The following is a 26,046-nucleotide window of genomic DNA, read 5'->3' as shown; positions in this document are numbered from 1 at the left end:
TATACTTTCATACACTTTTTAAAAAACCATAGTACAATGTCTGGTGCTCCACAGAGGCCTATAATATTTGCTGAATGAATGGCCGGATGGAGAAATGCTTGCGATCCAGGCAAAGTGACATATGGAGCTATAAGAAAGAGGGAGTCCAAGATGTCACCAAGACCTCCATCACCATTATCAATTTCATTGTTGCCTACCCTTTCTGAACCATTACCATGCTGTGTTAGTTATTACTGTACATGAATTATGTCCCTCTGTCTTCACACAAACTACTACCACAATGCACGTGGTTTACTGACCCCATGTTACAGCAAAGGAAACAGAAGTCTAAAGCAGTTATGTCACCTGCTCAGTGACCAGGGCCATTCACAGTTGCAGCCAGGATTTAAATCCTGCCTGGAGAGTCTGAGCTCCTTAGTGCAAATTGGGTAGTTTCTACTTTTGCCCCTAATCCAAGGCTCAGGGAAATTCGTAAGTCAAGAGAAAGTGAGCCATAGCTGAGCCTCAAGCTAAGACTAGACGACCTATCATCTGCTTTAGGAATAGATTTTTTTTTAAAAAAAGTGATCTGTAGACCTGAATGGATGGATGCTCTAAGACACATGGAGATGATCAGAGAGAATGTTGTCCATGCCCGTGTGCTGACTTGCTAAGAAGAAGCCAGGTCCTTTCCAACGATTGCAGCTAACGTCGCATTTCAGTGTGTTTGAAAAGCTGCTCCATCCTTCTCTGTTGTTTACAGATGCTATTATGCTTGGGTGTTGTTTTGCCTGAGAAAAACACTATCTGCAATGCACCAGACCCTGTACTCACGGTTTCCCCATTTTAAGCTATCATTCTAGAAATTCCCGTATCTTCTAAAATAAGAGTGACACTCCCTAGTTAAATCTGGAACAGCCTGTGAGGAAATGATGAAGTGGGCTGAAGCATAAATAAACAAACAAACAAGCAAACAAACAAACATCAAAATCTACAAGGATGAACAATGTGTTTATTTCCAGAAATGTCTTGTAAGTTTTTTTTCAAGACCAAATGACAATTTTTGCAACAGCGTTTATCTTTTAAAAACCATCTACCGTATCTGTAAATGCATGCCAGCAGACACCTGTGATGTTTTCCACGTGTTTTAATTATAACAGAGACAGCATGAAGCAAAGGGAAAGAAAGAAATAAATTCAAAATCGGGGGAGGGAGCTTGGAAAGGGGAGCCACAGCCAGCAGCTGAGGTGTATGTAATAGAAGACAAGTGTGTTCCCCTACCTGGCTTATTCCTCCAAGGAACTGAGGTATAACTTGTTTACCCGCCATCCATTTGGATGCTTGAGTGCTGTTGTGTGGCTCACTGCACGTGGGGCACCTATGCAAGAGTGTGATGCTGACATTGTAGATGCCTGAGTAAAGAATGTGAAACTGAATTGCGGAGATGAGTATCAACCCACAGTCACCCCAAAAGTAAGTTGAAGTCTTGTGACAGACCTATAGGTTAGGGGTGGCAAATTATACAACAGTTAAAGGCAAGTATCATGACATAGTATTTATGGAATCATAACACACACACATACTAAGTTTTTAAAAGCAAATGAATGGTTGGCAGCAGATTCCAGCTGTGGTCATCTCTTGGATGAAGAAGGGAAAATGAGCATCAGGGAGAATCCTCAAGAGGTTTCACTTGTATTTCTAATTTTCTTTCTTAAGCCAAATATTTGTTATATAAGTCTCTCAGGTTTTTGCAGGCATCTGTTTCATAAATGAAAAACAAACCCCTCTCTCTCTTTCGGCTTCTTCTTGGTTGGCAAGCTTTGTGCAGTTTTAGGCTTACATACCCGTCAACAACTGTATGAGAGCTGTGATTCCGGTCGCGTACATGGCTACGACTCAGAGGTTCCCAGATCTGGTTCCATTCAATTTGGATTTTAATGGCAACTAAAAATCATTTGAAAACTCGTGTTAAATTATATCCATGTGCCCACTTTTAGAAAATCAATCTATGAAGACATTAATTTTTAATATAAAGTAGTAGAGCCTTAATAAATGTTTAATTCAGTAGAAGCAGAATCCCTACATAGTTCCTATCAGTTATAAGTCCCCTTGTTATACTTTAAATTATTTGACTTCCCAAAATTAAATCTGTGTGGATCCTTTTCCATGACTGCCTGCTGTATAAAATTAGTTCACATGTAAAGCCCATCTGCCATTCATATTTCCAATGTTTTAAATATATATAAAGAACTTTCTCTTTAATAAAGACTCATTTTCTGTTTTTACTTTCTCTTCAGTAATGACTTGCTTATGAGTTTCAATTTTGACACTAAAATTTCCATGACAACCCATTTTTTGTCATAAACGCATGCATGATAAAGAGGGGGGCTTTAGTGGGAAAGCTGGATTAAGAGGCACAGGAGTTTTATTACAAGTACATTTTCAGTTGGAACTTCAGAGACCAGACAGAATTAATTGCAATTGCAAATGAATTGCTCTTGCTGCCCCCTGACACTTCAGATCACCTTTATCTATTTTGTGTTCAACAGCTCAGAATGAACGGATCTGGAACCAGAGCCTGCTCTAATACATACAGCTTTAAAGCCTCCCTTTAAATCATCTACATGGTGGAAACTCAAGAGATTTCTGAATACTCTAGGATTTCTAGTCTCCTTACTTTCCTAATTCAATTCTCTCTCAAGAGTCACAAGAATTTCTTGGACTGATTTCTCACCATTATAAAATGCAATTCAAAACTAATGGAATTTGTAAAATGTTGAAAGGTAGAAGGAAAAAAAAAAGTTACCCAGAAGTCCACCAGTACGTAATAACCAAGGTTAATATTTAAACATATTTCATCAAATATGTCTAAGTATTTTACTAATAGACAAAGATAAACAATGTTCAAACAATGATCACACCCAAGATTCAAGGCAACCTTCTGTATTCCCTAAATGTAACATAGATGGGCTTTTTCAGAGCCTATTGGCTGGGAAAATGCTCAAGTTGGGGGTGTTTAGATCTGGTGGTTTGGATGAAATGCCATAAAATAATGAAGATGTAATTAGGTCCAAAGGAATTGTCCAGGGTTGTTCTCCCTAGTAATAAAGTGGTAATGATCCACAGAAAGCCAAGAATCAGATCTTAATTTTGTCCTTTAGAGGCAGGTCATTTAATCTCCCTGAGATATGTTCACGTCTCCCTGATAAGCTTAGCTCCTTCATACAAACATGTGTTTGTTCATTTGAAATTTTTTTTATTTGATAGCTTTAATTCACTATCTGTGAATTTTGCTACCTAGGCAAATGTCTTCCTCGACTCTTGTTCATTAAAAAAAAGTTTTCAAACACTCATTGCATTCCAGGGACCATGCATACAGTGAATGGCAGCTAGGCTGCTCCTGTCTTCGGTAACATTTGATCCACAATCCCATTCCTGTAGATATAACCAAAGGAACTAGAAGCAGTATATTAAAAAGGCATCTCACTCCCATGTTCATTTCAAAGTCTCAGGGTGTAAAAACAAGTGTCCATCATCTGATGAATGAATAAAGAAAAACCCCAAATCACGATAGATTACTACTCAATTTAAAAAAAAGGTGGGGTGGGGGGACTTGTCACTGTGACTTCATGGATGAAGTAGGAAGACAACATGTTAAATGAAATAAGCCAGCCATAGGGAGAATACCACAGGCCTCACTTACATGGGGACTTTCACAGAGTTGAACTCACTGTATAAGGAATAGTATGGCATGTACTGGGAGCAGACGCTATTATGCTTGGGTGTTGTTTTGCCAGAGGAAAAACACAATCTACAACCTGCCAGACTCTGTAGTCACAGTTTCTTCCTTTTTAAGCTATCATTCTAGAAATTCCCTGTGTGTTCCCTCTAAGTTCAATTGAATCTATCATACAAAATTGTGTCTTCAGTTAACCACAATACATGTAGTTCTGAAAAAGATTGGGTAGATTTTAAGTGTCCTCACCACAAAATATTTATGTGAATATAAACGTTTATTAACTTGATTTGGTCATTTCAAAACAGTGTTTTGTGTGTGATACAAGCATAGGGAGATAGGTCTATACATGAGAGAGATTTTGTATATGTATATGAGAGAGAGATAGATAATAGATAGATAGATAGATAGCCTTTTGAATGTGTTAAATTTTTTTCCAAAGCTCACGTATAATGGCCCCAGTATGTTGGCCCAGGCATCTCTCATTCCGCAATGTCTCTACCACATCTTCCCTAAACTCCATGAAACACACATAAGCTCTAGTCATATGCATTCAATTCTGCACATGCTGACTCTGATATCTACTCCCTCCTTATGCTCAGGGAGCAAGATAGGCAGAGCCCAGGGAAGTAGCTGAATTTTGTCTCCTCTTTGTACAGAGGTCCCTCCCTCCCTCATCAATGTTACAGTTGCATTCCTCTGACTGCTGCAGTTGTATGGTTTGCTTTGCTTTGCTTTTATTTTGGCAGAGTGCATTATTTTCTACTTTCATTACCTCTTCAGGATGTTTGATCACTTTTAAAAAAAGATTTATTGTATTTTGTTTTATTTGTGTGTGTGTGTGTGTGTGCACATGTGTGCACATGTGTGCACATGTGTGCTCAGGTGGTCATGTGTCGTATGACAAAACTTTTCCTGGAGAAACACAACACACATATCTATTTAACCCAGATAGAGAACCCGCAACAGACCAAAGTGTGGGTAACTCCAAAGTCCATTTTGGTGAACCAGTGAGGTTTATTGGGGTCACTTACAGGAGCAGAAATGACTCACGGACAGGTGCATCACCAAAGCCCACCCCAGCATGGGTGACAGCTCCCAAAAGCTGGGAAACCCAGAGCTCACTGCACAGCCTGCAGGCAGCTCAGTATGTTGGAGAATGTCCCTTCCAAGTGACTCTAGAGTAGATATCTCCCAGGCATTTCGCCTGGTTTCTGCTTCTTCCAGGCAGCTAGTCTGGTCTCAGAGTCTTCTTGGCAGCTTAGCTCAGCTTACTCTGGCAGAGAGTGGCCTGGTGGAGCTTGTCATTTCCGTGGACTTCCTGAAGCTATTTGGAGTTATTTACCTTCCTGCTGAAGGAGCTTCCATGCGGGATGGAAGGTGTCAATCTTAGAGTAAACTGGCGCACAGCATGGAGCCCCAAAAGGGGTGCCAGATGCCTTGGTGCTGGAGTTGCAGGGGCTTATGAGCCGGCTGATGTAGGTGCTGGGATCCAAAGCCTGGTCCTCTGATAGAACAGGAACTCTCTTAACTGCTGGCCCATTTCACCAGCCCCTCTCTCCTCATTTTGTTTCATTTGTATCTTCATCGTTTTTCTTGATTTCAAAGATCCCTCAACAGAGTATTTGGTTGAGTTTTTCCTCAGGGTCTCAAGCCTTCTTTGTAGCTCCATGTATCTTATTTTTAACACTACGGCAATGGAATCCACGTCATTTTGTTATTTATATTCAGATTTGTTGAAAAGGGGATATAAAGGACCTTAGAAGTGTGAATTCAATACAAGGATAAGATTGGTTTAGATCAGAAAAGAAACGTAAGACATAAAGACTAATCAGGGTAGGGAAGTCATGCGAGCTGGGTGAGCTGAGAACTCCATGCTTTATTGACTGACTGATTGATTGATTGATGACGTCATTTGCTTGGCCTTCACTAAGGGTTGGCACAGGTCAGGCCATAGGTGATCCCGTAGCTTGTGTTAACAGGCAAATTCATCACTCGCAAGATCGATGGCATTGTGTGGGGGAACAGACAATACCTTAGAGCCCACAGGAGAATTCTGAATTCCAGCACTGATCCCCCGAAAGGATGTCTTGTGAGTCCTCACAAGATCATACCATAAATAAATACATCTTTAACCATGGCCTACAGCAAAATGGGGGGGCACTTTTCCAAGGTCAGTTAGAAGGTTTCAGACTCATTTCTAAAAGATGGATGCATTTTAATGTTGTAAAATAATATCCGCTTCTGATTAAAGAATTTACATCAGGAGGCATGCAACAAGGGAGGGCTGTCGGAAGGAATATGTGCTTATTGATCCTAAAAGAAGTTGCATTTCCTATGAGGGAAAAATACTTCAATGTGGCCTTTGATTGAGAGCAGTTTCACTGGTTAAAATACTTTTCAAATGTGTTGGGGTTGGTGGGGAGAAGCACATGGGACGGATATTTTGCAAGACTTCAAAGGCCAGTGTTTTGAGCTGCTCAGGGTAAGTGGGATTAGTCTTGGCCCTGGATTCAGGATGTACGCTGCAGCAATTCAGGTATCCCAGAACCCTGAGTTCTGCTTGAGGCACCCTGGGTCAAAATCCGAGGCAGAGAAAGAGAGAAAGAGATGGTTCTGCAGATGCAGCATGGAAGTAGAAATACTCTTCTAGTCTGCTTCCCACTTAGGATTTCTGATTGGGGGAAAGTAATTTTTCTTCTGACATGAAAATATTTTTAGCTGGTCTCATTTTGATAGCATAACAAATACACATATTTAAAAGAGCCACAGATGGACCATTCAGTTCAGTTCTCAATTACATGTTTATATTCACTCTGAGCCATTGCCTTCAAGAAGCATGGGCCTGGAGAGATGGCACAATAGTGCTGCCAGGGAAATGGAATTTGATTCCCAGCACCCCTGTCACGTGGCTCACAACTGCCTGGAACTCCAGTTCCAGAGGATCTCATACCTTCTGCCCTCTTCTGGTATCGGTAGATACCCACACGCATACAAACATTCACATAAATAAAACTAAAATATTTTAAGTGCTTTCGGGAGAAATAAGCATTCAACACTAAATCAGCAGCATGGGATGGTGGGTAAGAGACCTGCTCTGACACCAGATGGTTGGGATTAGAGTTGCAGATTCCCTATTTGCCACGTGGATGAGCTGAGTGTGTGTGTGTGTGTGTGTGTGTGTGTGTGTGTGTGTGTGTGTGTGTGTGTGTGTATACAAATGTATAGGCATGCATGTGGAGGCTAGGGGTAGACAACGGGTGTCTTTCTCAGTTGTTCTCCGCCTTATTTTTTGAAAACAGTCTCTCCCTGAACCTTGGCCAGGGAGTTTCCAGGCTCTGCCTTCCTCTGCTTGCCTGGCACTTGGGTGGCAGCCATACACTGCCACCTGGGTTTGTATATATGTGTTGGGGATCTCAAGTTGGATTGCGTAGCAAGCACTTGATGAGCTGAGTCAACTCCCTGACTGGTGGCCAAGGTTTTTTTTTAACTTCTCTGTACTCCAGCTCTGTCATCTAAGTGTGGGATAAAGCAGCTCTGTCATCTAAGTGTGGGATAAAGCACCTGGAACGACTGTGTCTGGTGTGTTGGATGCTCACCAACAGTTATCTCTCTTACTCTTGTATCCTCACCCACACTTGCTGTACACCTTTCAGGGATGCCCAGTTCTGCCAAGAGAAAGCAAAGGGTTTTGTTTTGCTTTGCTTTCTTTCTTTTTTTCTTTCAGTAATGTGAAGAGTTCAGTTCTGCTAATAGCAGAGTGGATTTTATGGAACTCCCATCTGCCAGCAACACCTCTGAACTCTGGACCATAAAACAGTGCAAGCAATTATAAAATCAGAATTAAAATAATGGTTTGAAGCCACCGAGGGGGAATGACTGGAAATAGAGAGCGCTTGGAGGGAACACGATCCTTGAAATCTGGGAACAAAACTAAGTGAGATCCACTTTTAGCAGCTGTCTCTCTCAGGGTTCCTCTTGGTCTCATGATGTCGTTGCGTGCTGCTTAATGATGGGGGTGAATTCAGAGCAATGCATCATTAAGCAATTTCATTATGACCTCAGCATTACAGGGCGTATTTACACAAGCCTGGATGTTGCATCCGACCGTACACGTAGGACTTATAATGGGATATGGTCTCCTCTCACATAACCAGCAGTGCCGTGGGTATGTTCACACCATTTCCTCATTAAACACAGGAGTAATGTGTAGCATCATCAGGTTAGAATGGCTCCTGTATCACTCAGCAATAGGAACTTTGCAGCTCCATCATTATCTTATGGGGTTGTTGTGGTATGTGATTGAACAGAGCGTCATTACGTGGAATATGATTGTACAAAGGGGAGAGAATCAGGAAGAGAAGGGAAGTGGCTGGATGGAGGGTTCAGGTCTGTTGGAGAAGGAGTTTACCCACCAAAGGACAGCCTGGAATTGCCCCTACCAGTGCACAAATGGTCCTCAAATGATCAGTTATCTACCACAGTGTCACCTGCTGTCACCAGCTGAGACTACAGGGAGCCCAGTGATAGGTGATGGCTGCAAGAATTGGGAAGAGAGGTCAGCAGATGCCGAAAAGAAAGTTCTAGATAATCAAAGTCTTCAAGTCCAGGCAAGTGAAGAAAACTTCCTGAATTTCTGGTGCTTTTCATTGAAACCTAGGAGCTAGGCCTGCAAATGAGAATGACGGACCACTTGAAAAGAAGCCATCACCATCAAACCTCACCCAGAGGGATGTGATTTGACAGTTATTCAACTCTGTGCTCAGACCAAACCCAAACACTCTTCATGGAAAAGCAGTATGTCTCCTGCAGCTGAATACTCCTATTGTACAATATGAAATTTAAAAAAACAAAAACAAAAAAATAAACACTGTATGTAGAAGTAACAAGGAAAGTATGACCTGCAGCCCGAGGGAAAAACATTGAACAGTTCCTCCATAGCCCCAGACAGCAGAATTAGAATATGAAGACTTTAAAATCACAATGATGTATGTGAAAAATCTATTGGAAAAGATTGATATAATGGGTAAAAAAGCTGAGTTTTATCAGGAGAGATTTGGAAATGAAAAATAATCCAATAATGCAAATCCTGGGACTACAATTTCATCTGAAAGTTAAAAATCATTGAATGAACTTAAATAGCAAACTAGGAACTGTGGGAAGGGGGGTGGAGGCAGTGCTCTTGAAACAGACCAAAATGAATTATCTACTTGAAGAGAGAGACAGAAAATTCTTAAAAATCGTAAGCAATGGCAGCCTATATAACCACACTGAGTGTTCTTTGGTTTGTGTGTAGGTTCACACATTCTGTGTGTGTGTGTGTGTAGCCCCAAGGTCAGCTTTGTGTCATTCTGCAGGAGCCATCTACACAGGGTCTCTCATTGGCTCTTGAGGCTTGCTGATTAAGCTAGACTGGCTGATTAGTGACCTCATGGACCTGTCTATCTTCACATTCCCAATGGTAGGATTATGAGCATGTGCCAGCACATCCCATGGACCAGCACATCCCATGGACCAGCACATCTCATGGACCAACACATCCCATGGACCAGCACATCCCATGTATCAGCACATCCCATGTACCAGCACATCCCATATACCATGACATCTCATGGACCACTACATCTCATGTACCACCACATCTCACTGTTCCTCATGAGTTCTGAGGGTCCTCACACTTGTGTGGCGACCACTTTACTGGCTGAGCTCTCTTTGTAGCCCATAGAAATTCTAGAGAACATGAAATTGAAGCCCTATAAAGAAAGAAAGGAAGACAAAAATTACTTTAAAAGATGACAGAATCCCAGAAAGGCAAATACTGCATGTCTTCTTTCATGTAGAATCTAGGTTTTAAAAATATATGAAAGTGGTATTATTTGGACAGAGGAAGGGGCCACTGGGGACAGGAAAAGGGAACAAGAAAGTAACAGTGTGAATCACCAAGCTCCATTATATACATATAAAAATGCCATAATGACAATCATTTCCTGAATATGCAGCAATAACCATAAATTAGAACAATAATGGAAAAAAAACCTTTTCTAAGTTGGGTTTAAAACATTAAACACACTCAGATGCAGGAATTCTAAATGAACTCTGCAGAAGGACAAAAAGAAAATCAAACACATGCAAGTCACAGTAGAGCTTCTGAAGACCAAGGAAAAATATCTGAACCCCAAAGAAAGGACACATTACAAAACACCCAGAAAAGCAGGGATAAGAATGAAGGCTGACTTCTCATCAGAAACACGGAGGCTAAATAATGATGGTGAGTTTTCTTTCAAGTGCAGGTAAAAATACTTGCTGCTCAAGCCTAATGACCTGAGTTCAAATCCCTTGGACCCATGTAAAGGTGAGAGGAGAAGATAGGCTCCACCAAGTTGTCCTCCGGACTCACTTATGCACCATGGCATGTGTGCACCCACATCGCCTCTGCAAGAAATAAATAAATCAGCCGAGTAGCCTAGATGACTCACGCCAGATTTATATCCAAGCATGTCACTAATGGTAGACAAGTATGCTGACTTAGGCCAGGACTTGGGGGTCAGAAGCAGGAGTATTGTTATGAGTTTAAGGCCAGCCTAGGATACATACTGCATTCCAGGCTAGCCTGAGATATAGCCTTTCTTAAAACAAGCACAAAACAAAACAAAAAAGCAGATATTGTATTCACTGACAGATTGAAAACAATGGGGTGGAGATGTGGATGCCATTCACACACTGAACCTCAGGAAGCAGCTGTAGACATATTAATAATAATGCAGATTTCATTTATTTTCATTATATTTATTTGTGTCTGTTTGTGTAAGTCCATGTGTGAGTGTGTGTGTGTGTGTGTGTGTGTGTGTGTACCTCTGCATGTTACAGAGGACAGAAGAGGGCACTGAGAATTCTCCTCTATCACCCTCTCCCTGTTCCTTTGAACCGGAGTCTCTCCCTGAACCTGGGGTTTGTGTTTTCTCAGCTATGATGGAAGACAAAATCACAGTGATCCTCAGAGCTGGGATTATACATAGATGTGGGATAGCTGGCTTGTTAAAATGGTCCTGGGATCCAAACTGGTCCTCGTGATTGCACAGCAACCACTTGTAAATGCTGAGCCATCTCACGGGCCAACCTAGTTTGATTTCTACACATCTGTCCAGTGATTCCCTCCAAGGAGAATTATGCCTTGATTTAAAAAGTGTTTTGATATGTGCACTAGAGCATGTGGCCTCTGAGCCACATAAGGACTATTTTGATGCTTCAGAGGGGCCGATAAAACTACTTGAGAGTGACAAGTCTCAGTTGGTACAGAAAGTAATCTTTCAACATTCAACTCACGGTTATAAAAGCCAAGACTGTCTCACAATGAATGGGGTCCAAGAAAACCTGGGTTGGTGTCCTACCAAAGAGGCTCTTTGTCTTGGAAATGGAAGAGTAGGGGGGTGATGAGGGAAGAGGAAAAGAGTAGATAGCTTTGAGAGGATAGGCTGCACAGGGAGAGAATGACCTCTTTCCACGATTCCTCAGATCTCAGGTAATGCTACTTAATAAAGCATATTTAGGAAGCTGACGGTGATGGACAGGGGGTGAAATTAGCATTCATTATTCATGTGATATTTGGGGGTCAAGAGTGATGGGGACATTATTTTGGTGACTTCGTAGAAATCATGGGACAGGTTCTGAATTTTCATGAGCTATGGGACAGGACGTCTGAGTCAAAATCGAGTGTATGTCTGTGCCGGGTAGTTTTGTCAACTCAACACAAACCAGAGTCGTCTGTGAAGAAGGCTCTCTATCAAGACTGGCTTGTTTCTGGGTACATCGCATTTTCTTGATTAATGCTTGATGTGGGAGGGCCTATCCCCCTGTGGGTGGCACCCCCCTCTGGTAGTGTGTTCCCAGAGTTGTTTGAGAAAGCAAGCCATGGAGAGCAAGTCAGCAAACAGCATTCCTCTCTATGATTCCTGCTTCAAGCTCCTGCCTTGAATTCCTGCTTTAGCTTCCTTGGTTGATAGATTGTAAGGTGTAAAGTGAGTAAACCCTTTCTTCTCCCAAGCTTGTTCTGACCAGTGCTTTGCACTCAGATAACTGGTTTACCCCCTCGTGAAGACAATGATGGGCACAGAGGCCCCAAGACTCCCAGGGTCACAGAACACTGTACATCAGCTCACTTCTGCAAAAGACCAGATAGGAAATGTTTCAGGGGCAATGCCCCCTTGCACCTAGTCAACTCTGGCAGTTTGGAGCCAATGGGACCGTAGAGAACCCATCAACACAAAGTGTAGCTGTGACCCAACAGAACGTTACCAACTTGAGTATCATGAATTTTGTGTGCTATAAAGTATTACTCTTTGGAAATTTCCTCACAACAAATGAAAACCACAAAGTTTTCCTGCTTTTAAGAGTGGAGCAAAGATAGGTGGTGGCCTAGATTTGACTTTACCTCACCCCTGATTGGAAAGATTATCTGGTTAGTTAAAAGCAAAAGCCATGCTTTCCTTCTTGGCTTATAGACACTTTCCTCCATACTCTCACCCAGGATGATTGTATTGAATGCCACTTATATGCCGCAATACTGCAAACTTTTCAGCTTTAATCCAGACAGCTCCCATAACCCCACAGCCATCTGTCTACCCCACATCTCTATGTAGAGGACAAGTGGAGGTTTTTTGTTTGTTTGTTTTTGGTTTTTCGAGACAAGGTTTCTCTGTATAGTTTTGGTGCCTGTCCTGGATCTTGCTCTGTAGCCCAGGCTGGCCTCCAACTCACAGAGATCCACCTGGCTCTGCCTCCCGAGTGCTGGGGTTAAAGGCGTGTGCCACCACTGACCAGTCTGACAAGTAGAGTTTTAAATGGAACATGCTCCACATTTGTCAAGAACTCCATTTCCTTCAAAAGGTGGTTCTCAACCTTCCTAATGCTGCAACCCTTTATAACACAGTTCCTTATGTTGTGATGACCCACAACCATAAAATTATTTTCATTGCTACTTCATAACTGTCATATTACTACCATTATGAATCATAATGTAAATATCTGAGATGCAGGATATCTGCTATGCAACCCCCATGAAAGGGTCCAGGGGGTCAGGACCCACAGGTTGAGAACAACCAATCTAGCCCCAAGTATCAGAGCTTGCATCAAGCTTGTATCACACATCATCAAACTGATACCAAGATCACAGGGCTGTGATTCTTCTACACTCTTGTATTTCTGATATGTGTAGTAAAGTGAGCAAAGTAGTCTGATTCCTCTTTTTTTTTTTTAATCCTCCTATGGGATGAATAAAACAGAAATCAATCAAAAGTCCGACAGCAGATCCAGAAACTTTTCATAGGTTTGTGTCAGTCCTAGGAGCTATGGTGACATGATGCAGTTGTGGGTCAATGTCCCATAGCAGAGAATCTTCCAGTTCAAACTTGGATCTTGCCCCACGTGAGCCCTTAAGATGCATCCAAATCCTCCAGACATCGCTTTGAGTTTTTGTTGTTACTCAGATGGGCCCCTGCAGCTTGGCAGGTGTGTTAGCAAGGTGGCTACTACCTATTAACATTAGAACTGCTTCCTTCCCTAGTGCCCACGTCTGTTCATCTCTTCAGCCTGGTCTTAGTTTGCACACCGTATTTATTTTCTCACTGCAATGGGTTGGCTTCCCAGTTCTTTCCTGTGTTTCGAAAAGAATACATTTTCAAGCAAAGATTAGTTGTTATAAAAATGAGTCTGCATGAGTGTTTAACCCTTCATTTTTTCAGCGTCCACTTTTTTTGAGCATTACTCTACACTAGACGTGGTGCTGGACCCTGAAGAGTCAAAGATTCCTACATGTGTTGTAGCCCCCCATGAAAGACGCTCATAATGTATGAGGGGCAACTGATACACACATTTACAGTTTACAATCTAACCTTGTAGACAATAGGATGAAACCGGAACAGAACATTGAAGGAGGAGAGGGAAACAGCCAAGATTCACAGGGGAGTTGATGCAACGACTCCATTGGGAAGAGAAAGCAGAGAGAAGAGGGAGAGAAAGTACAAACAAGAATCCCTGGTCCAAAGTCTCCCGAGTTGAGTCACAAGATGATTACTTCCGGAAAGAAATATTGGGAAGATGGATTGGGTAGATGAAATGCCTAATGAGTCCATAAATGAGGAGAATTGCTTCTTACCGTGTATGAGAAGATAATTTTTATCAGATAATGAAATTGTTTTCAGTCTTCGAAATGAAAATGAATCCCTTGGTGATGCAGATCACACTAATAAAGGGAGCGGGGGAGAATGTCGAAATTACACTTGGCTGGTCGTAGGCAGAAACCAACCTAAATAGTCTAGGAAAAAAAATGAAAGATAATGAAGTAATCAAAATAATTGCTTAATAGGGAATGTGAAAGATCTGCGGTGTTAAATTATAAATGTACATTTTTGAGAAAAATGAGGTGACCTTAAGGAACACATTAGAAACCCAAACTCATGCCGGGCAGAAGAGATGTCTTTCATTAGCAGAGCTAAAGATTAATTAAATCTGGGCAAGCTCTTTGAAGTCCACAAGTGCGAGTCACATTAGAACACAATGCAACCGGTATATTGGTATCCTAATTAATGATTAAAATAGGGCTCTTTATTGAATGCATTCTGGCATAGTTGACGTGACAGATGTGAGATGAAGAGGACAAAAACGTGTTTCTTCAAATCCAAACTGACTGCAGGACTTTAGTAGCATCTGCTGACCAAAGTGCGTGTGTGTGTGTGTGTGTGTGTGTGTCCGTGTGTGTCTCTGTGTGTGCATCAGCTTGTGTGTGTGTGTTTGTGTGTGTGTGTGTCTGTGTGTGTTTCTGTGTGTGTGTCCCTGTGTGTGCATGTGCTTGTGTGTACGTGTCTGTGTGCCTTTGTGTGTATCTCTGTGTATCTGTGTCTATGGTGTATGTCTGTGTGCCTGTGTATGTGTCTGTGTGTTTGTGTGTCTGTGTGTCTGTCAGTGTGTGTGCATGTGCCTGTGTGTGTATTTGTGTCTGTGTGTGTATCTCTGTGTGTCTGTGTCTATGGTGTGTGTGTGTGTTTGTGTGTATGTGTCTGTGTGTTATGTGTCTGTGTGTCTGTCAGTGTGTGTGCATGTGCCTGTGTGTGTATTTGTGTCTCTGTGTGTATCTCTGTGTGTCTGTGTCTATGGTGTGTGTCTGTGTGCCTGTGTGTTTGTGTGTGTGTATGTGTGTGTCCACTGCAGGGTGGTTTATCTAGTGGGCAAATACTTATTCCTTCCCTCTCTGAGGTTGCCTAGAGACCCATCTTCGCCCCCAAGATGAGGGCAATGTGCCCCTTTACCAACCTAAGGCACTAGGTGAGGGGAGGGTTTATCGATTATTTTACCTTATCTCTGAATCTTTTGTTTCAGATGAATGATTTTCAAGATTGGTATCAGAGAACGGAGAGAAAGGTTGAAATTACAAAGCCTCTGACATTTCTTAATGCTGCTCAAGGGTGAAGTTTTAGAGAAAATGGCCCAGTGCAGACAGCATGTAGTGCATAGGTAAATGGAAGCCCTGAGCAAGCAGGAGGTGGCGTGGCGGTCCACATGGGTTTTATAGGACCGGGTAAAAAGGTAAATTGATTTCTCAAGGAAGACCATGGAAAGGAAGAAATGGGAGAAGGAAAAGCTTAGAGAGGAAAAGGGCAAAGCCCCTCTCTCTGGAATATCTGTCTTCTGTGTGACCTCGACATAACGGGGCAAGTCAAAGAAAGGTGGATATTCGGCATCATGACGAGGCAGGGCCGGGCTGAGTGGGGTTAAGGATGCGTCAATGGAAGTGGTTCAGGACCACCGGGGCACCGAGTCTACAGCACCTGTCAGCTAAGACACTGGCCTGTGATACTGCATGAGAGAGCAAGTGGCAGGCATCTTTGCTTTATGGAAGGGATGGCAGCCATGTTCACCGTTTCATAATGGTACAACTCACGGAATATTGAATCCTGAAGTGGGGGTTTTAATTTGAGCTTGGCAGTTATTTTGTGGCATGAAGATCTCAAATTTGAGCTTGGTTTATGCTGCATAGACTGTAGACCATTTAGAGATGCCGCTCTCCATTCCCATTGGAAAGGGATCTGAATCTTGTAGAAAACATGCCCTGTCTTGCCCTCAGACACAGCACAGTTTCAAGATTCTATTCTGAAAATCCTTGTAGAAAATAGGTGTTGTCTTGTGCATAATTTTCAAATGTGTTTTCTCAATGCAGTAAAATGTTATCTGCAGACAGCTTAGAGGGAAAGTTTCAAAATGATTTCGTTGGTGTGTTTAATTTTTCTCATTATTCTCCTGTTTCTCAGATCCTCCAAAAGGCACCTTACTACAGTGTCCTTTGGACAAGCTCCCTTGGCAATAGATATATTCTTCCTTACCACGGATATATTCTTGCCAGGACACTCACTGTTTTCCTGCTACCTTGAATATATGAATAAATCCCATCTTGGAAGCTGAGGTTCACTGTCGGTTATTACAAGAGCCAGCCCAGGATACATGACATTTTCAACCTTGTGTCCAATTCAAAAACTTCTTTTCCCTCCATGCCAAAGATGCCCTGTGGCTTGAAGTGAGGAGAAAGCCAAGCTGACTTTCTCAATGCTTCTCATCATTTCATCTTGCTACTTCTAGATGTTTCTGACACCTCGTGGGTGTGGAGCCCTGGCAGGAGGCTGATGAGGTAAGGGTAAATGGCTCATGTGATTTCTGTTCCTGTCATTTGCCTGTGTCCTCGGAGTGGCGGGCCCCCAAATGTGGATTCCTCAGGCAACCTTGTAGCTGGCTGACACCATACTCCCAGACACCAACCAATGGGAACCAAGAGTCAGAGAGCTGGGGGTGAAGAGATATCACTGGATTCTCTGAAGCATCCTTTGTTCAGTCACCCTGGGAAGTCTGACATACCTAACATGCTGGAGGAAAAAAAAAAGTGTCTCTTCAAGGGTCATTGTGAAGCAACGGTGGTCAGTTCTATAACACATTTAACTTCCTTCTTGCTACATTCAATTTTTTTTTTCACAGTTTCTTGCTTTCACATGCCTGCCCTCTCCAGAAATAATCAGCATTGATCTCTTCCCTTATGCTCTGTTGTCTAGGAAACCCAGCTTAAGACAACTTTTAAACTAAAACCATGTCTTGAAGTAAGAAATAGCCCGATGAAGATGGAAGTTAATGGTGTAAACTCTGGGAATTACATATTTGGAGGTCTCAAGGCAAATTGGAGTGTGCTCTTATTTCTTATCTTATTCTGGAGTGTTATAAGAGATTGCCTCAACTGTGTGGCTTATAAACAACAGACATTTATCTTTCACAGCTGAAGGGGCCGGGATGTCCAGGATCAAGATGCTGGGAAACTCCGCACCTGCTGAAGTGAAGGCCTACACCGGTTTCATGGATGGTGACTTTGACCTCTGTCCTTACACACCTGGAAGGGACTGCCTTCCCCTTCAGTCTTTATTCTAGATTTTGTGTGTGTGTGTGTGTGTGTGTGTGTGTGTGTGTGTGTGTGTGTGTGTGTGTGTGTGTGTGTGTGTGTGTGTGTGCCTGTCCTGGAACTCACTCTGTAGCCCAGGCTGGCCTCGAACTCCCAGGGATCCACCTGGCTCTGCCTCCCGAGTGCTGGGATTAAAGGCGTGCGCCACCACCGCCCGGCTAGATGCTCTTCTAAAGACACTGATTCTGATTACATGGGCTCTGTCCTCATCACCTATTTAGTCTCCAAAGTCCCACTTCCTAGTCCCGTCATCTTTGGGGGCACAATTTCAACACGTGCAAATTGGAAGGGCCTAGGTGTCCTGTCCCTTCTTTGCACTGGACTTTTCAAGAAATGTGCACTACGGAGGCTGAGGTGAAAGTAGACCAGGAAGACGGAGCCATCTTTGCAAACGCTCACTAGGACTGTGACCTTCCTGTGGGTGGGTATTATAAAATACAAGCAGTCTCTCATACATTAGTGATGTCATTCTTAATAAAGTACTCTAATCATACTGTTTTCTACCAACTCACGTATGCTAATTCTTTCTGACGTTACTATGGACAGGGCTCAAGAAGCAGAGCTGGAGGCTAACGCTGGGTTGCTAGGTAATAACAGCAGAAAAGGGGTTTTGGAGTAAGCTCTTCCGCTGGACCCTAGTAGACCAGACTAAAAGTCAAGGTGAGTCAGGAGTACGGAAGTTCCGTGCTGACAAACTAAACCCACCCGGGTTGTTTGACCTGTTAAGGAGCCGAAACAAGGGGGTGAGGAGAATTATTTTCCCCATACAAGCTGGTTTCAGTCAGCAGAGTTATGGAGTCCCTGTGTTTTAACATGGATACAAAAGACATGGTGGAATTTGAACCAATCATTTTTCTCCTCTTCGTGCCTTGTAAGGGAAGTAACTTTGAAACGACCCATTAGCTTTTTGTTCTTTGGTTCTGTTTTTTTTTTTTTCCTACTGCTACTTTCTAGCTTTAAAACCCGACTCCCTTCCTTCCCTCTGAAATTTTATTGACTTGTTCTAACCAAAACTTTAAAAAAAGAACTTCAAAATGTTGGAATTGTTATTTTTTGACAGGTGTTAATAAATAATTAAATAGAATTTGTTAGAAATATATCTAACTGTATGGAGTATTTAGTAAAAAAAAAAAAAAAAAGACCTAAATAGTGGAAATAGACAAAATGAATTACTTGATATTCTTCCAGTTTTCAGTTTGATGCTGGGTGGTGTCATGGCAAGGCTTCTTAAGCTACTTTACTCATTTCTACCTAAGACATTTGTATAGGATCCTGCATATGTATATGTAGTTGGCATGTAAAGTTAACATTCATTGATAATAAATCATGTAAAGACTTACTTTAAAACACTTATTTGCTATATATGTACCTATACATAATTGTGCCATTTATTGAAGATGAAAGCATTTGCGTACTAATGAGATGAATGTCCTTGTTTATTGTTACATAAAATTTTAAATTCTAGCTGAATGATAGAGTGTAGAGCATTTTCAACATTTTTCAGAGTTGCAGTTTTGATTTTTTAACCACGAATACTGAGACTGTCTCTTGCCATACAGATGTAGTACCGGATAGCAGAAACAATTTTAGGCCCATTTCTGATATTGCTGGAAATTCTGTCCTAATCCCAAACCAAAATTTATTTAACAGTTTTTTTTTTTTAATGAAGCTCAAGTCAGCCCTCAAACAGCCATTTTAAAAACCATCCATTCTAACACAGCACAATTCAAAAACATACTAACTTGAGACTTACGTGCTGAGGAATGATGGGGAGAAAATATCGTCTTTGTTTTCTGTAATTAAACCATTACATTTCTGTCAGAGCAGAAATCTTTATTTGTGCAATAAAAACACAACAACTTAGAACATGCAATACTCTCAAAACAAGCCAAGGTGTTTCAGGCAGCACTGGTTGACACTACCTGGTGTGATAACATGCACAGCACAAAGTCTGTGCTGTGCGTTCAGGACCGAGGCTGCAGTGAGGTTGTGCCATGCAACATGGACAGGCACCTCCAGACACACCTCAGGTTCTGCGCATGTGATTTTGAGTTAACTTTCGTTTATTGGCCATCTAGAACCTTTCACCGCTGCCTAACATACTCGGGACCCCCACATTCTGTGACTTGACTCCGGGTGTGGTTGTGACCCACATTTTCAGAATCTCAGGTCTAACTCAAGGGTGTCTGAGTGAGAGTTCTCCAGAACAACAGAACACACGGAATATATGGGGGTGGTGGATGAGGATGAACTTGCTCAGCTCGCTGTGAAGCCTACATTCTGCAGAGGCAGGGATAGCGCAGCTCTCTCTAGACACAGGCAGTCTGGAGGTAGAGTTCCTTCTTCTTTTGAGGACCCGAGTTCTTGTTCTCTCTCTCTCTCTCTCTCTCTCTCTCTCTCTCTCTCTCTCTCTCTCTCTCTCTCTCTCTCTCTCTCTGTCTGTCTCTCTGTCTCTGTCTCTGTCTCTCTCTCTGTCTCTCTGTCTCTCTGTCTCTGTCTCTGTCTCTCTCCCTCCATGTATGTGTAGGTGTGCATGCACATTTGTGCGCATGTCTGTGGTCCCCTACGGTTTATGTCATAAGTCTTCTCTAATCACTACCCACCTTATTCACCGAGGCAGGCCTCTCCATCTAACCCTGTGTGACTAGATGGACAGCCAGCGCGCTCCTGGGCTCCTCCGTGTCAGCCTCCGGAGTGATGGAATTACAGGCAGGCCGTCATGCCGACCTGGCACTTCCTTGGGTTCTCAGGATCCACATCCCGGTCCTCGCGCTAGCAGGCTAGCAGCAAGTGCTCTTTAAATCACTGTGCGGGCCTTCGCATCACCTCCTTAGCTTTTTTTTTTTTTTTTCTCTTGAGGCTGTCAGCTGATGGCACAAGGTGACCCCTCCATCATACAAAGTAATCGGCGTTATTCGGAAGCTCCTGATAGAAACGTTCATCTTGTTCTATAAAGCACTCCCACAGCAACGTCCACAAGGGTGTGTGTGTGTGTGTAAACGACTGCCTTGGTACTGACGTAAGGACGCACGGAGGAGAAAAACGGGGTCAGAGGGAAGAACCCGAGGATGTGGTCAAACACCAAGAGTGTTCCAAACAGCGTTTTTCAAACCTTAGAGCGAGATCAGTGTAGACCGGTGAAGCGGCTCAGCGGATAAGGACCGGCTGGCAAGCCTGATGACCCGAGTTCGATCCCTGGTCCCCACAGACTGCATCAACCCCTGTAAGTTTTCCTCTCATCTCCGTACATACACTGTGGCACACAGACGTGAACACACACACACACACACACACACACACACACACACACACAGTGCATGTAAAAATTAGTAAGATAAAAATAATGGTGACATTTTAAGTGGAATCATTTTTGAAATATTTTCCTTATCTTCTACTCATTCTTCAAGAGTCTAAGCATGAAATTTTTATTACAATTAAAATGGGAGGAAAACTTAAACCGATCAAACTGCGCATGCTCTCTTGGGTGCCTCCACTCTGTCTGACTCTTCTCACAAGACCATGAAGGTTTACAACAGTGGTTCTCAACCTTCCTGATGCTGCGACCCCTTAATACAGTTCCTCTTGTTGTGGCGACTACCAATCAGAAGATTTTTTCATTGCTGCTTCATCACTGTAATTTGCTATTGTTATGATTCGCAGATGGTCTTAGGTGACCTCTATGAAAGGTCCACTCGACCCCAAAGGAGTTGTGACCCACATGTTGAGAACTACTTGTTTACAGCAAGGAGGACAGAGCTTCATTACACCCACAGTGCAGTCCTAAGTTTACTGTTGTGGTTTGGGTGTCTCCCAGATCTCATGTGTTGACAACGAATTCTCCAAAGTCATGCTTTAATAGTATTTGAAGATAAAGACTTTGGGAGGTAATTGGAGGTAATCATGGGTGCTCTGCCTTCAAGAGTAGTTTGATTATTAATGGGATATCCCAGGATTGTTGTTTTATTTTTAATAATGGTGAACTGTCTCTGGCTCTCTTGCTCTGTCCTACCATGAGATGTTTTTGCTATGTCATGATGCATCTAGAAGGTTCTTCCCAGATGCTCTGCAAGACACCTGAACCATAGACTTCCAAGCCTCTGGAACCATGAAGCTAATTATTACTCTACTATCTAAAAATTATTCAATATCTACTATTCAATTTTTAACAACAACCAACCAACCAACAAAAAAGGCCAACAGAGTAAGACACCTCCTTTCTTACTCTACAGTATTTTAATCATAACATTTTAAGACAATCTCAAAGTAACAGAGACCTTGTTCTTTCTGGGACATACTGGGTAATACCAAGAAGTAGCCTGGTTTGGTTGGCCAAACATTATATTTAGCCCTTATTATGATTATGAGGTACAAATTGCCTATAGATCCTGGCCATTGGGTAAGATAATCATGCACATAATTATGCTTTACAATGTAGAGGATTATGATTTATTATAGTCCTATTTTGAGCCATCTGTTCCTAATTTCTTTAGTTGAATCATTTATTCATGCACTAGCTCACCCATTTATTCAATACATGTTTTTAAGTATCTTCTATGTGCTAGCTCTGATATAGTGCATGATAAAAAAGACATCAGTCCTGCCAACTGAAGGGTCTGAACTTTTCCTGTTTTACAACAGGGCCTGAGTTTCAGTTTCCTAAAAGGACAACGAGGGAGAAGGCAAGAGCCAGCCCCCACAGTACCTCAAGGCAGTGATCAAAAGGGACAGTTCCTGTCATCTCCCTAAAACATACCTTGCTTTGCCCAAGTATGCCCCCAAATGGGAAAACTATAACTACAGCCAATTAAAATTGTACTCATGTAACTACAGTCTGCCTAACAAATTGTGTTTAAGGTGACCTAACTGTTCTTACAATTCCCCCAGCTGAACTTAAAAGGGAACTGCATGATTCTTTCAGGGTCACCATTTTGTACAAATGGTAGCCCCTCTGCATGCTGGAATAAATGCTCTTTGCTTTTACATACTATTTGGGTCTGGGGTCTTCTTCAGCAATTCTCGGACCCTTTCACCAATAAGAGTTTGAATTAAAGAAATAGAACTCACTGTATAATAGGAAACAGACTTAAAAAAGAAAAACCAACTCCTTTTATTTGTGCATTTATGTGTGCATAAATGCTTTTGTGAACGAACATGTATGTTTATTTAAGTTGGGATGGAATGTTTCCATTTTTATTGCTTTGTAATGCATTGAAGCATAATATACATACTATACAATTTCCCAACATACATCCTACTGAGGTTACTAAAATTGGATCTACCTGCTAAACAGCATTCACATAAAGAAACAGCATTTTTACTAGCACCCAAGAAGCCCTTTGTGGCCTAAAATGGGGCGGGGCAGAAGAGTAACTCTATCAAGCAACTTGCTTTGTCTATTTCAATAATCTGCTAATGTAGATCTTCCAGCATTGCGAGTTACCTTTGGACCATCACAGCCAGCCTTAAAAAGCTTTTTATCTGAGTCCCCTCCCCCTCCCCTCCAGATGAAATCCTTGATGAAAGCTCAGGTGAACCAGGCAAAAACTTTCAGCTGTCAAAATAACACCTCAAAAAGCATTTTTCTCCCTTCACAAAAGATGTGTCTAGACTCATAGAAATTAGAAGGAAAAAAACAAAACAAAACAATCCTTTCGGTCATCAGGTGAAGGATAATGTCTTTAGAGTTCCTGGGTTTTTTTCAAGTTTAAAATGAGTTATTTTTATTCAAAATCAAGCCATGCACATAAACCATGCCTAATGCACCCTTTATTACAGAAGTAGGGGGAAGCAGGCATGAAACCAATTAAATACTATAACTTCGTAAGATTGCATCAAAGCTTCGGGATGTTATTTGATAAGCGGCATAAAACATCTTTAGCTTGTGTTCAGAAGCACAAAATCAGACTGCTTTCTGACCCAGAGGTGAACCCCTCCAGTACAGGCAGACACAGCATTCTCCATCAAGGTGTAGGAGTGCAGAGCTACCGTGAGCAACCTGCTTGAGAGTTAATATCAATCAATAGCTGCAAGAAATGCAAAGACGTCACTTTTCGGGTGGACTCTTCCTTTAGTCTTCTGAAGAGCTTCATCTCTGTTCAAATCCAACAAACAAGAGTGAGTAGTCTGCAGCAGGCAAAATCTCAGGTTGGGACCTCTCAGGTCGTACGTTCAATGCTATTCTTCCATGAGATTTGAAAGGCTGAAGGAAGCTCCCATGGTCATAGTTTCTGCCCCACAAATTTCAGTATAGTCTATTGTTTCATAACGTTGTCCAAAAACCTTGAAATCTATGTTCACCCAAGAGAAACTAGAAACTTCTTTTGGAAAAAAAGAGAAAACCCTTAACAATTTTTGATTTTTTTTTTGTTTGTTTGTTTTCAGCAACCATGACAGCTGCTACAAACTCTTGGGGCACGGGAAGTGTTTAATAAATATTTAACAATCGAATAAATGGCTGTGTGGAAGTTTATGCTAACCGTGATGAGGGGCCCCTAAAGCATGTTCAAGACAGGATGGATGTGACTAGGGTTGTTTTGTAGGGCGGTCTGTCTGGCAGTGGCATGGAGCGTGGTGTAGATAAGGACAGACCTACAGGCCAGATGATTCATACATTATCACTAAGAGCCAGATGATTCATACATTATCACTTCCATGGAGGGAGATGCGATGAGGCAAAGGTAGCACCTGGAATGAAGGAAATAGCACATCGAAGCAAACCCGTATGCTCTAATGATGACTGGGAGGTGGGAGGAAAGGCGACAGAAGAGGTTGGTCCATTGGGTGTCTGATGAGCCAGCTGGCTGAGGTACAGAATACCGAAAGAGGCAGCAGAAAGGACACACTTGGTGTCAGGAATGGTGATCCCTGTCACCTGTACAGCCTTGAACTGCTGTGGGCTTTCTGGTTTAGAAATAGGAAAGCCACAGGATCGGTTTCCTCACAAGAAGACAGTTAGCATGAACAGCAGGAGGGCTGAAGACAGAAGAAGCTCCAGGAAGCACTGTGTAGAAATGGAGGAAACGTTAATGCAATGAACAGAATTGCCCCTTCCCGCCCCCGTGGCTCTTGGTATTTATTCTAGACTACCTAAACACCAAGCTCACTAATATCAGGGCGCAAGCACTCTGGTTCTCAGAAGAAGTCATAAAATCAAGCTTTAGTTTGTTCAATAGGGTGAACTGTAGGAGCGACAGATTTTGAGCTCTTCATATACAGACTAGCTAGCGCATCCTTAACACCTAAGCGCCTGGCTTAGGCGGTATAGTAAGCTACATGTAAGGTTAGCTTTCTTTTTCTTTATGGCAATGTAACTGTTATTTTGGTATGAGATAGAATTATGAAGAAAATCGGTTAACAAACAAACAGGAGGATGTTCTCAGGGTAAGAGCTTTAGGAGGTTTGCATTTATCCTAGCAGAGATGTTATTACATATGACATTTTTTTTCTTCTGAATTTGCCTCCAGGCTTGAAAGGCTAAACTTCCATTCATTTTAAGGTTCTTTTTGAGTTTTGAAAACAATACAAGCTTTCATTTGGTGAAAAAGGATGAATGATTTTTCACACTAGCAATGATTCGCTCATTATATTTTTTAATTTGAGTAACAAGGGTTGGAATGACAACATTTAGACATAATGGGTTAAATGTCTATTTGAATCACATTTCACCTGTTTCTTTTATTTTTCACATGTAGTTGCTGGGATTTTTAAGACCCCACACGCTGTTAACAGCATATTAATAATGACAGTATAAGCAATACAGTTCTTGCATATATGAAAATTTCTTATGTGCAAAGGACATCTGGATAAAATGTTGAGTATGCACCAGTAGAGGTCTTGCAAAATAAAAATTGTCCACAGAGAAGAATATTATATGGACAGAAGGAATATGGCCAGAATGTATTAAAATACATTGTTTCCTTTTTCCATTTTCATGTGTATGTGTGCTATGTGTTTGTATGCAGATTGCATGTCTGTGAGCACACATGTGTGTGGGTGCATATGTATACAGATGCATATAGAGGTCCAAGGTGATGTCAGAAATTATCTTCAATTGCTTTTCTGCCTTATTCATTGAGTCAGGTTTTCCCAGTCAAACTCAGATCAGTGATATGACTAGTCTAGTCCAGTCAAACTCAGAGATCAGTGATATGGCTAGTCTTGTCCTAGAAATCCTGTCTCCACCTTCTGGGGCTGGACCTACAGGCAGGTCACTGTGCGCACATGGCTTTTACATAGATGCTGAAGATCTGAAATCTGGTCCTCACACTTAAATGACAAGTGTTTTAATCACTCAGCAATCTCCCCAGCCGGAAAATGATTCACTACTGACTCTATCTTGATACAAGAGAAAATGGAATCTCAGAATAGGGGTAAACCAATGTAAACAACTTTGTAGTACATAAAATTGAAGATGTCTATAATATTACTGAAGTATGCTCAAGAAATTATACTGTTACTTTCTTAAAGCCAAGCAATTGTGCCCCACTATCAGGGATAAGCAAAGATTTCTTTTTAGTTCAACCATTTGGTATTAATTAAAAGTTTTATAACATACATTTATTACCTACTCAGGAAAAAAAATGCTGATAGCTTTTCCTCAAAATGAAAAATTTCAAAGTCAGTCATGACAACCCAATAATTCACACTTCTTTGTTTAAATGAGGGTAGGGTACAGATACGTGTAAACACTAGTACCCTACACCCCATAGTTTCCTAGGGAACGTTCATGAACGTTCTCTCCCATTTTAGCCAACATCCCAGACTGCATAATGGAATCTTTCCACATCTCAGGGAAGTCTTAAGAGGCATTATCATACTACGAGTCTAGTGATGTCAAATGTAAATA

General features: G+C 41.9%; 1 protein-coding gene across 1 annotated transcript in view; it reads left to right on the top strand.

The window, feature by feature from the left end:
* The window catches only part of Cfap54 (cilia and flagella associated protein 54), a 323,915-nt gene extending 305,878 nt beyond the window's left edge, over window positions 1-18,037 (top strand). Inside the window, exon 68 of the mRNA XM_052753120.1 lies at window positions 15,086-18,037. Within this exon, the coding sequence (XP_052609080.1) occupies window positions 15,086-15,175 (90 nt within the window). The 3' untranslated portion in view covers window positions 15,176-18,037. The remainder of the gene's footprint in view (window positions 1-15,085) is intronic.
* Window positions 18,038-26,046: the final 8,009 nt, after the last annotated feature.

Source organism: Peromyscus californicus, unplaced genomic scaffold (assembly GCF_007827085.1).
Source record: "Peromyscus californicus insignis strain IS unplaced genomic scaffold, ASM782708v3 Scaffold_24__1_contigs__length_46423439, whole genome shotgun sequence".
Classification (NCBI taxonomy): Eukaryota; Metazoa; Chordata; class Mammalia; order Rodentia; family Cricetidae; genus Peromyscus; species Peromyscus californicus.
The sequence above is the reverse complement of the archived record's forward strand: the minus strand, read 5'-3'. Positions and strand labels throughout refer to the sequence as shown.